The sequence below is a fragment of the Paralichthys olivaceus genome, chromosome 18 (genome assembly GCF_024713975.1).
Source record: "Paralichthys olivaceus isolate ysfri-2021 chromosome 18, ASM2471397v2, whole genome shotgun sequence".
In the NCBI taxonomy this organism is placed as follows: domain Eukaryota; kingdom Metazoa; phylum Chordata; class Actinopteri; order Pleuronectiformes; family Paralichthyidae; genus Paralichthys; species Paralichthys olivaceus.
Genome location: NC_091110.1, coordinates 1,870,448 through 1,883,360, shown reverse-complemented (window position 1 = coordinate 1,883,360; position 12,913 = coordinate 1,870,448). Strand labels below are relative to the sequence as shown.

The window sequence follows — 12,913 nt, the reverse complement described above, 5'->3', positions numbered from 1 at the left end:
GTAACAGACCACAAACATAGGTATTTCATTGATTGGATGTAATGAACCACAAAAAGTTAACTGAAACTACAGGGGCATTAATATATTTAAGTCCAACCTTCCAGGGGTTGCATCATTTTTAACCTGGTTTAAAGGACTTTATCATTTCAACTCCTTCTGTTTATATGGAACAGATTCTACACTGAATTTCAGCTTTGTCATTTATTTCACCAGAAGTCTGTTATGAAATAAATTACTACGTCTTTGAATGCACTGCTGATATTGTTAAGAACACTGCTATTCAACAGAATGAATAAAAATCAAGTACCCTTTATCAAAGTGTCTGTGCACTGTGTGTATGCATTACCTGGTGTTTTTGTTGACTGAGGAGAGAGAGCTCCATGTCCTGGCTGGGTGAGCTGCTGAGCTGGCAGCGAGGTGGTGTGTCAGTCGAAGCCTTTTGCTTATTGCGACACATACACACCAGAAAGAAGAGGCAAGCGATGACCAATGGGATGGCAATTGCAGGGATTAAAATGAACAGGATCTCCTTCCTTGGATTCTCTGGAGGCTCTGTAAAACAACAGAGTAACAGATATAGTCATTCTTTGAACATATCATCTGTGGAATCAGCGTTCATTTGTCCTGATCTGGCTATTTAAGTGAAAATAATGTCACTGTGGATAATCCCCATTAAAAGCTACATCCTTCCACATGGTGCAAGAATAAAATTCCACTCTTTACATCTGGTAAAAGTCTTACTGGAACAAATGTGCTCTGTTCTCTGAAAAGAAAATCAAAGAACCAATGGAAAAAAAATACAGAGGGCCCACAAGGACTAGAACAAAAATGACACAAAGAGAAACACAGGGCAGATATATATTGACAATAAGCTTCAACCAGGATGCATACAGTGTGAAAAGGAATCCCTGAGGAACACTTTACGGTTCTGTTGCATTTCTTCACTTTTCAGTCAAATAACCTTATCAAAAGTTCTGTAGTGGGGCCAAATATAATAGAGGTACTTACAGTTAATTAATTAATACTGGCAAGTGCATTGATAGTAAATTGTGACTAATTGGGGGTCCTTAACCCCAGAACTGCACATTAGTAACATAACTGATGTGGTGGTTCTGACTTCATTGGTATTTAAAGGAGGCGTTGTTTATTGTGGCCGTGAGCTACCAGCAGAAACACTTAGACACTGTAGGCTACAAAATGTTATTGATTACATGCTGTGCAAACTGTGTTGTACAGTACTCTGTAATGACCCAATTCAAGGTATACTTTAGTAACTTAGAGGTTTCACAAATATCGAAATATGTAATCTTTTGGCTCATCGGCTCCTCATTATTATGAGAAGCAGGACTAGCATGACTCAGGAATGTCAATTATATATAAACACCATTACTTTTTTCTCATTAAATAACTACTTCATTCTTGTAATATTACAACTTTATCCTCTCAATATTAGCCTAAACTTTATTCTTTAAGTTTTATGGGATTTTTCTTCTTCAATATGGCTCTAGTACTCTAATACTGTTGTAGGAAAGAGACACATTAGGGAGCTTTTAGAATGTCTTAAGTCAACTTTTTGTTGACCTACAGTCGCAGCCCTGTGGTCTATCTTATGAATGTACTATGTACCCATAGCAACAGGGATATGCGACACAGGAAGAAGAAGCTTCTGCAGCACAACATCAACCTCTACCTGAACGGTCTATTTCTGGCCTGTGGGTGGCCACAGGACATCCGTCATTCTACTGCGGCATTATGTTACAAAGCATGTGGTGAAAAATGACTCATGCTGGTGTGCTCAACAGTCCACACTGCTACCCACAGTCTCTTATTTCATCACCCATCCATTCTGAAAGAATGCTGGTGGTCTAATCGTGACAATAGATGATGCCTGAACTCCTTTTCACACATTCACTGAATGACAGTGATGGAATAATCGGCCTGATCTGATTGACTAAAGGCAGCAGCTTCCGTTGTTCACAGGTGCAAGTTTTTTTAAAGGTGTGACGTTCACACACAACCAATCAGTAACACTAAACTGTGCTGCCCCATGCATGTTGACAAAAGAACATCCTACATCACAGCACTCAGCAGTTCTACGCACCCACAGCGATAATGTGATACTTAAGTTCACAACGTTCCAATAGATAAGTATTGCTACAGTAATTTGAATGGTCATGATGTAGAAAAAGATTTACCACCATCAGATCTCTACATGACCCTGGAGGAAATTCTGTCAAACTCACAATTAAGATTGCAAATGTGAAAACATTTCAACCTTGGCTTTTGCTGATCTGTTAAATATAGAAATATGCCTGTTTGAGAAACATGCTATCGGTGTTCTGCAGCTGTGTCAATAGTAAAGTGCGTGATGATATGTCAGTCGGTGTCATATACTGATTCTTACAGCAGATACTATTCCCACTAGCATATTACTACCTTGTGCAACTTGCAAACGAAATCCCACTCATTGGCAGATTCTACACTCCGTACATACTGACCTCGTGTCCCTCTTGTTTTGTGTCATTTACTGGTTCCTTGTGGTAAACACTAGTACTTACTGCAGGGCTGGATGTCACACAGGTCTACCCTGACATGTGGGTCCAAGGTGAAGCACCAGGGTGCCTGCATCAGGCCTCCGGGGTTACGACAGAAGTTGTGACTTCCCCAGAGCTCGGGGTACTCCTGGGACAGATGGTGACTGTGAGGGTACTGAGAGCTCCATGGTTGGCAGTGCTGACCAGATCTAGTGATGCTGACTGTGCCCCTGTATTCAGCCCCACTTTCGTTGTAGCAGAGGTGGTCTTCGGGGGAATCTGTTAAGCAGACAGTGATTCAGTGAGGATACTCAAACACTATAAAAGAGGTGATTTACCCTGTGTACAAGGATTGTGGATTTAGTTCAGTGAGTGCTCTGAAGTGTGCAGCTTTATAAACCATGCTCACAGTTATAATAGGATTGTATTACTCAGTGTTTCTGTGCACTTCACTTCTAACATTTCACATTTTGGAGCTTCATGTTGCAAACTCATTCTTTGAATGGAGTATGCCAATAGTTTAAGAAATATGCTTATTTTCTTCCTAAAAAATGCTAAGCTAAGCAAACCACATCCTGTCTCCAGCTCTGTACTTTAAACATCCATCTTCTTTATCTCACTCTCAGAAATAAAGCAAATCAGTATATTTCCCCATATTCTGTACTATTCCACCTCACAGAAAAACTACATTTTATGATGATCCTCAAAATTTTAAATCAAACTTAAGTGAAGATGGGATTTGTTTATGATGCCAACTCTTTAAATCCCTCTCTGAGACTGAACACATGGCAGTTACATTCCTTAAAATTGTGAGGTGAAATCAAAGCTGAAGCTTTTACAAACAGTGATTGGTTGTTTGTTCTTTGGGCTAGATGTAATTCCTTTTTACTTTGGAGTTGCATCAAACAGGTAAAATCTAATGTTGATGAATGAAACTGATGAATGGTTGTTTGAATGGTTGTTTGACCAACTCCACATAGTATTAGAGTGACTAATTTGTCCTTGATTTTATGAGCTATGTATTTTTAAATCAACAACTGTAATGTGTGTGTGTGTGTGTGTGTGCGTGCATGCCATAGCATCTACCTACATGGACCTAGTTTTTCTGGTGGCACTCCTATCCTCATGCAGGACGCAGCATCAAGCGTGCCTGGCCGTGGCAGTAGGTGGCAGCTGGGGAGCTTCAGCTGCATGAGGATCATGGGATTGGAACGGGCGATGGTGTACTCTGCGTGGCACAGGTCATTCTCCAGGGCCTCGCACTCGTCTCGACAGAGCTGACGGCGCCGGGGGCCCCGGGAGCCTTCGTCACACAGAGGGAAGACGTAGTAGCAGAAGGATGGGATGGCAAACCTGGAGCACTGATCGGACAGGTGGGTGGATGTGCCAATCATAGTGAAAGCAGCTTGGAGAGAAGAAAGGGACACCTGGTTGAGCTGTTTGGCACTTGCTTACACACTTATAATACAAGTGTTTATTAAAGACTCAAGTATGTCAACTAATGTGTGGTATTTCTTACCTGTGATCCGGTTTTCACTCTCCCCCTGCATCTGCAGTGACTCAACATAGATGCTCTGGTTGCCTATGAAGCGAGCACAGGCGATGCCTCGGTATGGCTGGCAGAAACCTTTTTCACGTGACCTGAAAAGAAAAACAAACAATGCTCAAACATCTCTTTAGTGCCCACAGCAGATGGCACAGGGCCTTTTATTTGCCTGGAGGGCTGCTGGGGGTCCAGAGTCATGGGATCAGGGGGCAGTGACCAACATTACACCTACAAGTGTAATTTAAACAGCTCTTTCATATCAGTAAGGAGAAGGATAAAGAGGGGAAGGAGCAGTCGATCAAGCCATTGTTATAAGAAGTGGATGCTGAGGATCCAGCCCCAGAACAGCACAGACTCTGCTTAATCAATGAGGTGCACCAGAGGCATTCTTACATGTAGAAAGCACCTTCCACGAAGCATTCAACACCTCAAAACCTCTGCTGCTACGCCCTAAAGACAGGACACACACCCACAGGAAGACCTTATATGGTGTCATCAGTATTTTATTTTCTTCCCATACACAACCATCTGTTTTTAATGGAACAGAGCACCATACTGAAGTCAACTGCAGAACATTTTTAGGCCAAGACAGGACTTGATGTGTGTTTTTCCTGATAACAGATATTGACAGTCAGTGAGACAGAAAGTGTTGGACAACTGCGAATGGTTTTTCTTTTCGGAGAGTGAGGTTTCACAATTTAAGTGTGTGCTCATTGAAACCTGAAGTTTTTGGGAACCACAAAATCTTTGGCAAACTCATATAAACAAACTCTAATCTTCCAGTACAAAGTCATGTATTGTACAGTTACAATTGATCTCACTTACTTATTTAAAACATTTAAAGACATTTCTGTACAAATCAGTACATTGGATTACTACTGATGATTAATCAGCACAAACAACTATTATCACTTAAAGCACTAAATAAGTTTGTAAATTCAGCACTGGGTGCAGAATCAGCATTGTTTATGACATATGACTAAGAAATTATATAAAATGAGTGAAACACACTGAAAATGGAACCATACATTAAACAGAAAAGGAGCCTTGTCTGTGTGTCGATCTGCTGTTTCAGTGTTGGTGTTGTATAGTTGTGCTTGTTAAAGGTTCAGAGTTTAGAATTTAGTGACATCTAGTGGTGGAGTTGCATGTTGCAGCTGATTACCCTCACCTCACCCTCCCCTTCCAAACAGGAAAGAGAACCTGCCTTCAGTTGTCATTAAAATTCAAAAGGTTTAGTTTGTCCAGTCTGGACTACTGTAAAAAACATTGTGGCCTCCGTAGAGAGGACCCGCTCCTTTGGTAAATTTAAAGTATTTAAATATAAAGGGACCATTCTAGGGTAAAGAAAACAACAAGTCATACAATTTAGATGATGACACACTAATTATTTTATATTCAATTTCTGCCCTTTCAACTAAATCTTCCACACTGGACCTCTAAGCCTAATCTTATTTAAAACTTGGATCTTTGCTAAAGTCACTCATAAGTTATGTTTGTGCAGGACTTAAGTCTCAGTCCACAAAATAAACAGGCTGAGGCCAATGCACAAAGTAAATACCTGCCTGCACTAAAACCAGCTGGTGATGGCCTGGCTCCTCTGCCCTGTTAACAGCACAAAGGACGCCGGGAGTCTTTTCTCTTTTCATTACCCACAATCAGATTTACACGGCACACATAATTTCATTCAGCTGCTGAAGAAATATTGAAAATGACTCATGTTGTTCACATTATTCTATTTTTTTTTACCAGCAATTGAATCTGGACACTACTGAGTGAGTCTGTTTTGATTTTGACTTGTTTAAGAATTTAGAAATTTTAATGACTAATTGCTATTAGTTGGTTGGTGAAACAAAACTAGACAAATGAAAACAATTAATGGAATCATTGAGAAAATAATTGGCAGCAATAAATAAGTTGGCACCTTCAAAATGAATTTTAAGTTAAGGTATAATTAATACTTCTACGAATGACACCAGTTAGCTCATACTGATGTTGTCACTACATTACATTTGACTATACTGATTATGACTATGTTAATGTAAATTAATACCAGCTTTTGCTGTACCCCCCTACTCCCTGACTCTAGCTATAAGACATTAAAGGAGTCACATTGTTGGCTGATGAGATTCATTCAGAAACTGTTGGTCTGAATGAGGACATGAATCAGCATTCTTTCCAGTTCACAGCAGGCCTTTGCAAACCACCGGCTAGTGTCTGACTTTAGGCTGAGGAATTTATTCTGAGCCTCGTGCTGTTGAGTCAAACCCACAAGACAGAGAGACGAAAAGCCTGCATGTCCTGCTACCCTCATCAGTGGCTACATCACTCAGTGCAGCATAGCATAGGTCTTCACCATCTCTAATAGTCAGTCAAAGCAATGAAGGCATGACTGTTAGCTGACATGTCTTTACATGCCTATTTTAGCTTTGGGCAGCGACTTGTAATACTACAAACATACATTTGCACTTCTACAGCTCTGAGGGTTTCGACAAAGTAAGGCCAGTTGTTAAAAACACACCTTCTAATATGCTCTCACAACTGGTGTGTCGGATAAAGGAAATGGTTGATTGCATGAAAAATGCGAATGTCTGATCTAGACCTAAAACTTTAATCCTTACCAAACATGAGCCTAGACCAAGGAGGTGACCATTCATTTAACAATAGTTCAAGAAAGGTAGTTCCATAACCCACCTCCTAGTCTGACAGAGAAAAACTGCTGTTAAGTAGTAACACCACTCAGTTTAATAATGATAATGAATATAACCAAACATCAACCCAAAATAAATCAGAGGTAAAGAGTCCTATTTCATGAAGCAAATTCACTGGGTGTTCTGGTAAGCTTTATAAATACTGTTTCAATACCACAACATTTACATTTTTGTTATTTATCATTTCACTGTGCAGTGGGTGCTGATCTCCGTCATTGCAACAGCACTTGTAGAATCACTTCTTTAAAGTAAAAGCACAATGTTTATTATGTTGCTGCAATGCTTTATACTGAGCAGCATTAGAGAGCTTTCATTTTGAAAAGTTTGGGTTGATTGCTTAAAGGTACAGTGTGTAGAATTTTGTGATATCTAGTGTTAAAGTGTCATGTTGCAGCTGAACACCCCTCACTTCACCCTCTCCTTCCAAACATGATAAAGAACCTGTGGTAGCTTCAGTTGTCATAAAAACTCAAAAGGTGTTTAGTTTTCCTGTCTGGACTAATGTAAAAAACATGGCAGCCTCCGCAGAGAGGAACCCCTCTATGTAAATATAAAGTATTTAAATATAAAGGGTCTTTTCTGGGGTAAAGAAAACTACAATTCATACAATTTAGATGAAACGAACTATTGAAAACATCATGAGGATTATTCTACATTAAATATCTGACAATAGTTCCTTTTCACCTAAATCTTACACACTGGACCTTTAAAAGACTTCTGAAATAGCCAACATGCAATGTATGAAAAAATAAAACCACTAACGTCAATCATTCAAACTCATATATAAGCCACACATGTGAACAATACCCAAGAAAATATGTTTCATTTTACGAACAAGATTGACTATAAAATCTTCATTGCAGATAAACCAGGAAGGATGAACATTAAGTTTTTTTACTTCACCCTGCACTGTATATCGTATATAAAAAAAACTCTACACACAATGTAAAGCACAGAAACAATAAAAAAGTGACAGGATATGGTAGAACTGTTGGAGGAGGACTCACTAATATAAAGGAATGGTTCTGTGGTAGACTCCAGAGCATTACCACAGGCCAAGCAAACAGGTACATTCAGAACAGGCACTGTACCACTCTTACTAATGCAAAGAATATGTTGGTGCATGGATGTAAATGGTGTGTTGCTCCTATGAGCCCAGGAAGTGCAGTGGTGAATTTGGTGCAATGTGGACAATATTAATACATTTGGAATAAACGGGCAAACGGCGCTCTGTAGCAGTGGGGGCTGGGACTCAAAAAGTCATCGTTTTTCAAGTGCTGATAAAACTTGGAGTAAGACCTTTTTATGAGCTCTGTGAATCCTAGATGAGGCGTATAAGTGTGTTCTGGGAACACAGGCTGTTTCCATCAACTTTGTATTTCCTAAATAGACAAACATCTCAGGAAAGTGCAAACAAGACATTATTCAAAGTCTAAGTACAACAAAGGGGTTGTTGAAAGTTTAGTAACAGGGCAGAAATGTCTAAATTTGGTAATGTAGTGTTTCAAAGGCCAGAGAAGCAAGTTTTAATAGGGTTTAAGAGTTACTGAGCTTCTTTATGACTGTTTGGAGAAACCTTTTTTTACCTTTTTCATATCCTTCTCACTTTTACCCTGAAAACGTACTAACTTACTAACTTATTATTCTTCGGCTCTGATTCAAGATTTATTCTTCAAATGAACACAGGCTTTCTGTTGACCACACTTTCTTTGCTGAATGAGGATTTGAGTAATGTGGTTGGTGATTATCAATGAGATATTTTACCTTATTATTGATCACTGCTTGTTTATGATGTTGATTCAATTTAAAAAAAAACGATTTCTGATTATGGCTTGCTAAATAAACAACCGTGGCCAAATGTCTGGATATAATTATATACAAGTTACTTCATCATTACAAAGGTACAGTTACATTAGGTCCCACCTGTCCCACTCTGTTACTCACTGCAACCCCAAAAAGTATTACTCAAATGAAAGCACTTTAACTAAATTGGATTAATATAAAGTGTTTGAATAAAATACACCCCAATCCAGAGTAAGAAAATTTTACTTCACAAATGAGAAGATTTACAACTTTCTTTCATATAACAAATAGTTGCAGTTTAAAAAAATACTAAAATAGATATCGCAGATCCTTTGTCTTTATTGGGGAATTTTAATATAGTACAATATTCTTACAAAATGATTGCACCAAAAACAAAGCACTATAAAACTATTCCTTTCATATCTCTATGCAAAGATAATACAATGCATGTATAAGGTTGTTTTTTGCATGAATGGCTGTGAAGCACAGTCATTCAGAGTTAAAGAGAAATACACAGGTATTCTGCTCATCCCCTCTACACTAGTTTCAGTCTCTAAAGGTCTCCACAGCAGTTTTACTGAAAACCTGGACCTGAAAAAACATACTGTTCTTTAACATAATCAGTAAATGTAATGAAAGAGGGTTCCTTGGTTAACATTTACAAGTGGATTTTGAATCATTGATTAGTTTATTTGATGCTGCTCATACACACACACATAACGGATCAACAGCCACATAACCTCCTCAAATCATCCTGGAAATTAACTTACTTCTCCCAAATTCACTTTTGTCAAATTATTTTTCTGTGCTGTGATTCTGAAGAAGCCTATGTTTGATAAAATATGCCAGTCATAAATACAGAAATGGGTACACTGCAGGAGTGGTTTGAAAAGTGTAGAAAATTGTATTCCATTGTAATGTGCTGCAACTTTTCTGATGAAAAGATTCTTCATTTGGAAGATTTATCTTTCCGCAGCTGTTGCGACATTTATTCACACATGCTCTGACAAACACATGAATCACAAGTGTTCACTTACGTCTCATCTGGGCCATGTGTGGGCATCAGTCCTGTGGAGCCAAAATAACAACATAAGGAAAACATTGAAATTGTGTTAACAAGCATAAATGGGGCTCTTTCTGTTTTGTATTTCCACAGTTACTCCAGTTGTTTCAGTACTGAGGGGAGGCTAACTGAGAAAACAAAAGGGCTACCCTCTCTCTGTGTTTTTCTGGAAGACGCACCATCTTTCATCGATTTTAAATGTTTCCATGAAATGTCCTGCCAGGTGTCAAACAGAATTGTATAGTGAAAGTGGAGCTTAAACAGAACCAGTCTTAATGTAGATGGTGTCATTACATTTTTTTCATCATGATAAGTTAAAGCAAAAAAACGTGTTTCACTCTTTCATAATTTACTGTGTATACAGTAAGTCAAACACTAAACATTCATTATTTTGAACATTTGGTTTAGGCCTGAATTATTAAGTCAATGTATATATAATGAGAAGCTTACCAAGTTTGACGTACAGGACACCAGTGGCAGAAATGGTCTTGAATGAGTTGTAGGCGACACACTGATAATAGCCAGTGTCTGTAGTGTCTAGGTCCTGGATGCGGAGCTTCGATCCCGCCTCTGTCTTGCGGATGGTTATACGTCCCTGCTCCTGGACCACTGGGGCGTCATTCTTCAGCCAGCGGATGGAAGGTCGAGGGTGTCCTGTCACTTTGCAATGCATTGTGGCTGTCTGGCCCTGGAAGTGGGTGATGTTGTTGACTTGCTCCTGGAACTCCAGGAAATAACCTTGAGGAGATGAGACACGATTGTTAGAGGTTTGAAGGAAGCATTAAACCTGGAAAAATGGGGCCTATAGAATTGTTACATTAACAGGGCAGAGTGGATGTTCAGGGAGAGTTTCTTTCATGCTTCACTATCATTGGCTTGCTCTTCAGCTACATCCATCATCGTATAGTACAGCACAGCTGGCATAAATGGACAATCCGCTCCTTCGGAATATTTTGCCACCACATGAGCTTCCTCCTTCTCCAACAAACAAACAAACAAACATAAATACAAATACACAGCTGGGGGCTGACCATGTTGAGACATGGACATGATGAGGATCTTATCAATTTTTTGTGTATTACATTGCACTGTGTTATTTGTTTACAATCATCCATAACCAGCTTTATGTACTGCAAAGTATGATGATGAATATAATCTCTAAAGAAAATGATATGACTTCTGAAGCTCTATTTCTAAATCAGTCTAGATTTGGATCATGTGGTTGTTTGACAAAAACAATGAATACAAGTGTGCTGTTGAGCACTGTTGCTCATTGTTGCTTTCTAACAAATATCTGTAAGAGTCAAGATCTGTTATGGACACAAAGAGCGTCTTTTATGGAGTGCGTACATGCTCTGCCTATAATTGTGTCAAATATTAGGATTTAAAGGTAATATTAATATTTTAAATATATATACAGTATATTAACTTTAAATGTTTATTTTGAACATCTCATTCAGATGTAATACAATGTAGTGAGCTCACTTTTATCAAGTGGCGGGATGTAACAAAGTACACATACGTCATTACTGTACATTTTCAAGTATATGTACTTAACTAGATTTTTTCCCGGATACATTAAATTTTTACTCCACTGTATATATCAGCAAATATCTTTTCTTGCTACTCCACCACAGTTTTACAATACATTACATTACATGTTAACATAGTTTTTTTTTTAACTGATCCACTGATCCACCAATCAGAGCAGATAACAGTAGACCTGCCTCCTTTAGCAGCGGCATCACTGGTGAAAAAAAACACCTGAAATGATTCTGAAGAGGCCGAGACACAGACATAATGATGTAGTATACCGTCACATTAGGGATTAGGCTACTTTTACTTTTAATACTTCAAGTGTATTTATAATCCAGTACTCACATAGAAAAGTTAATGTTGTGGTTTTACTTTTACTTGGGTAAATATTTGTCTATTTATTTGCACTCATATTTAAGTAGAATAGGTAAAATGATTGAGTTATTCCTGCATCACTACTAATCAAAATTAAAAAGAAGCTAGTGATTTCTTATTGTTTTTCTCATTCTTTAATTTACTGTTTTCATGAACGTGTGCTAAATGAATGGACCAATAGACTGGCTGACCATGCTTCCAACCACCACCTACGACTGGTCCCATCTCTCCCTTGTCTCTCACGGGTTTTAGTTCAACAGTAATAACAGCAGATGAAATAAAGCAGGATAAATGTCCTTTATAATGAAAGAGACAAAAACAAAAGAAAACACAGGTATAGAAGGATGAAAGCAAAAACATTAGCAGACCACTCAAGACTGGGCAGTGAGCCACTCACATTCCAATTGGAAAATGACTCCAGAACTGCTTCCTCTCTCTGGAGGCCTGAAATGTTGCTGGCTACTCACCAACTGTTAAATCAAACAATTCTGCCTTGAAAAAACCTTGGAGTAAGAAATTATTTAAAAAAAAACCATTAATAATATATTTTATTTTGACTAAGATTGATGATAAAAGCGAGAGTGTAGAAACTTATTTCCCTGTTCATCTGAGAGACAATAATGCTGCAATACACCTCAGATGAGAAGAGCTTTTGTAGCATTCAATGGAAACACGCTTGTTGCATATTCAAGATCTCAATTCAAGGTCTCAGATTCAGTCTTAGACTTTAGTCAGTTAGAGTATTCACTGATGAGTCATTTTTGAAAGGACGTCAGCAGTGCAGAGATAATGCAGGAAAGTTTATTCCCAGTCCTGTTAGCTATGGAGATTACTGAATAAGGAGATAAACACACACACACACACCCATACCCTGGCTAGTACCATCTGCATTTTGAGCAGCAGCCAGGCTCTGGGGTTTACGCAATGGAAAACTGAAATCTGTGCCCAGCTTCCCAACCTGGTCGCAACAGAGCTGTCCACAGCACGCTGTAGATGAGTGATGTCACAAGGCTGCTCTTTAATTAAAACGTCTTCATCTGTCATCAGGGGATGTACTGCAACTCTGAGCGAGGGAGGTGTGAGGGCAGGGCGGAAAATGAAAGATAAAACAGCTGACATGCAGCAGTGAATACATCTGTGAGTGTAAATTGAAGGTATACTGACCCACAGCAATCTCATGATAATGAAAATGTCCCCTTTCAAAAATTCTAAGTCACTCGACTAAGACTTTGTTCAGCCGACATCTTCACTGAAACCTCAACATCTCCATCCAATCGCCACATCCCAAGAGGCCATCACAAACAGCTCTGCTTCAGAAACTCAGGATGAAGCTGTTCCAAAACTT

At 38.8% G+C, this 12,913-nt stretch overlaps 1 protein-coding gene across 1 annotated transcript in view; it reads right to left on the bottom strand.

Moving 5' to 3' along the window:
• The window catches only part of ror2 (receptor tyrosine kinase-like orphan receptor 2), a 43,168-nt gene that overhangs the window by 2,459 nt on the left and 27,796 nt on the right, over positions 1-12,913 (bottom strand). The window contains exons 3-8 of the mRNA XM_020082374.2: positions 10,108-10,395; positions 9,632-9,662; positions 4,054-4,175; positions 3,625-3,939; positions 2,559-2,813; positions 347-552 (exon numbers count right to left, since the gene is read on the bottom strand). Of these exons, the coding sequence (XP_019937933.2) occupies positions 347-552; positions 2,559-2,813; positions 3,625-3,939; positions 4,054-4,175; positions 9,632-9,662; positions 10,108-10,395 (1,217 nt within the window). The remainder of the gene's footprint in view (positions 1-346; positions 553-2,558; positions 2,814-3,624; positions 3,940-4,053; positions 4,176-9,631; positions 9,663-10,107; positions 10,396-12,913) is intronic.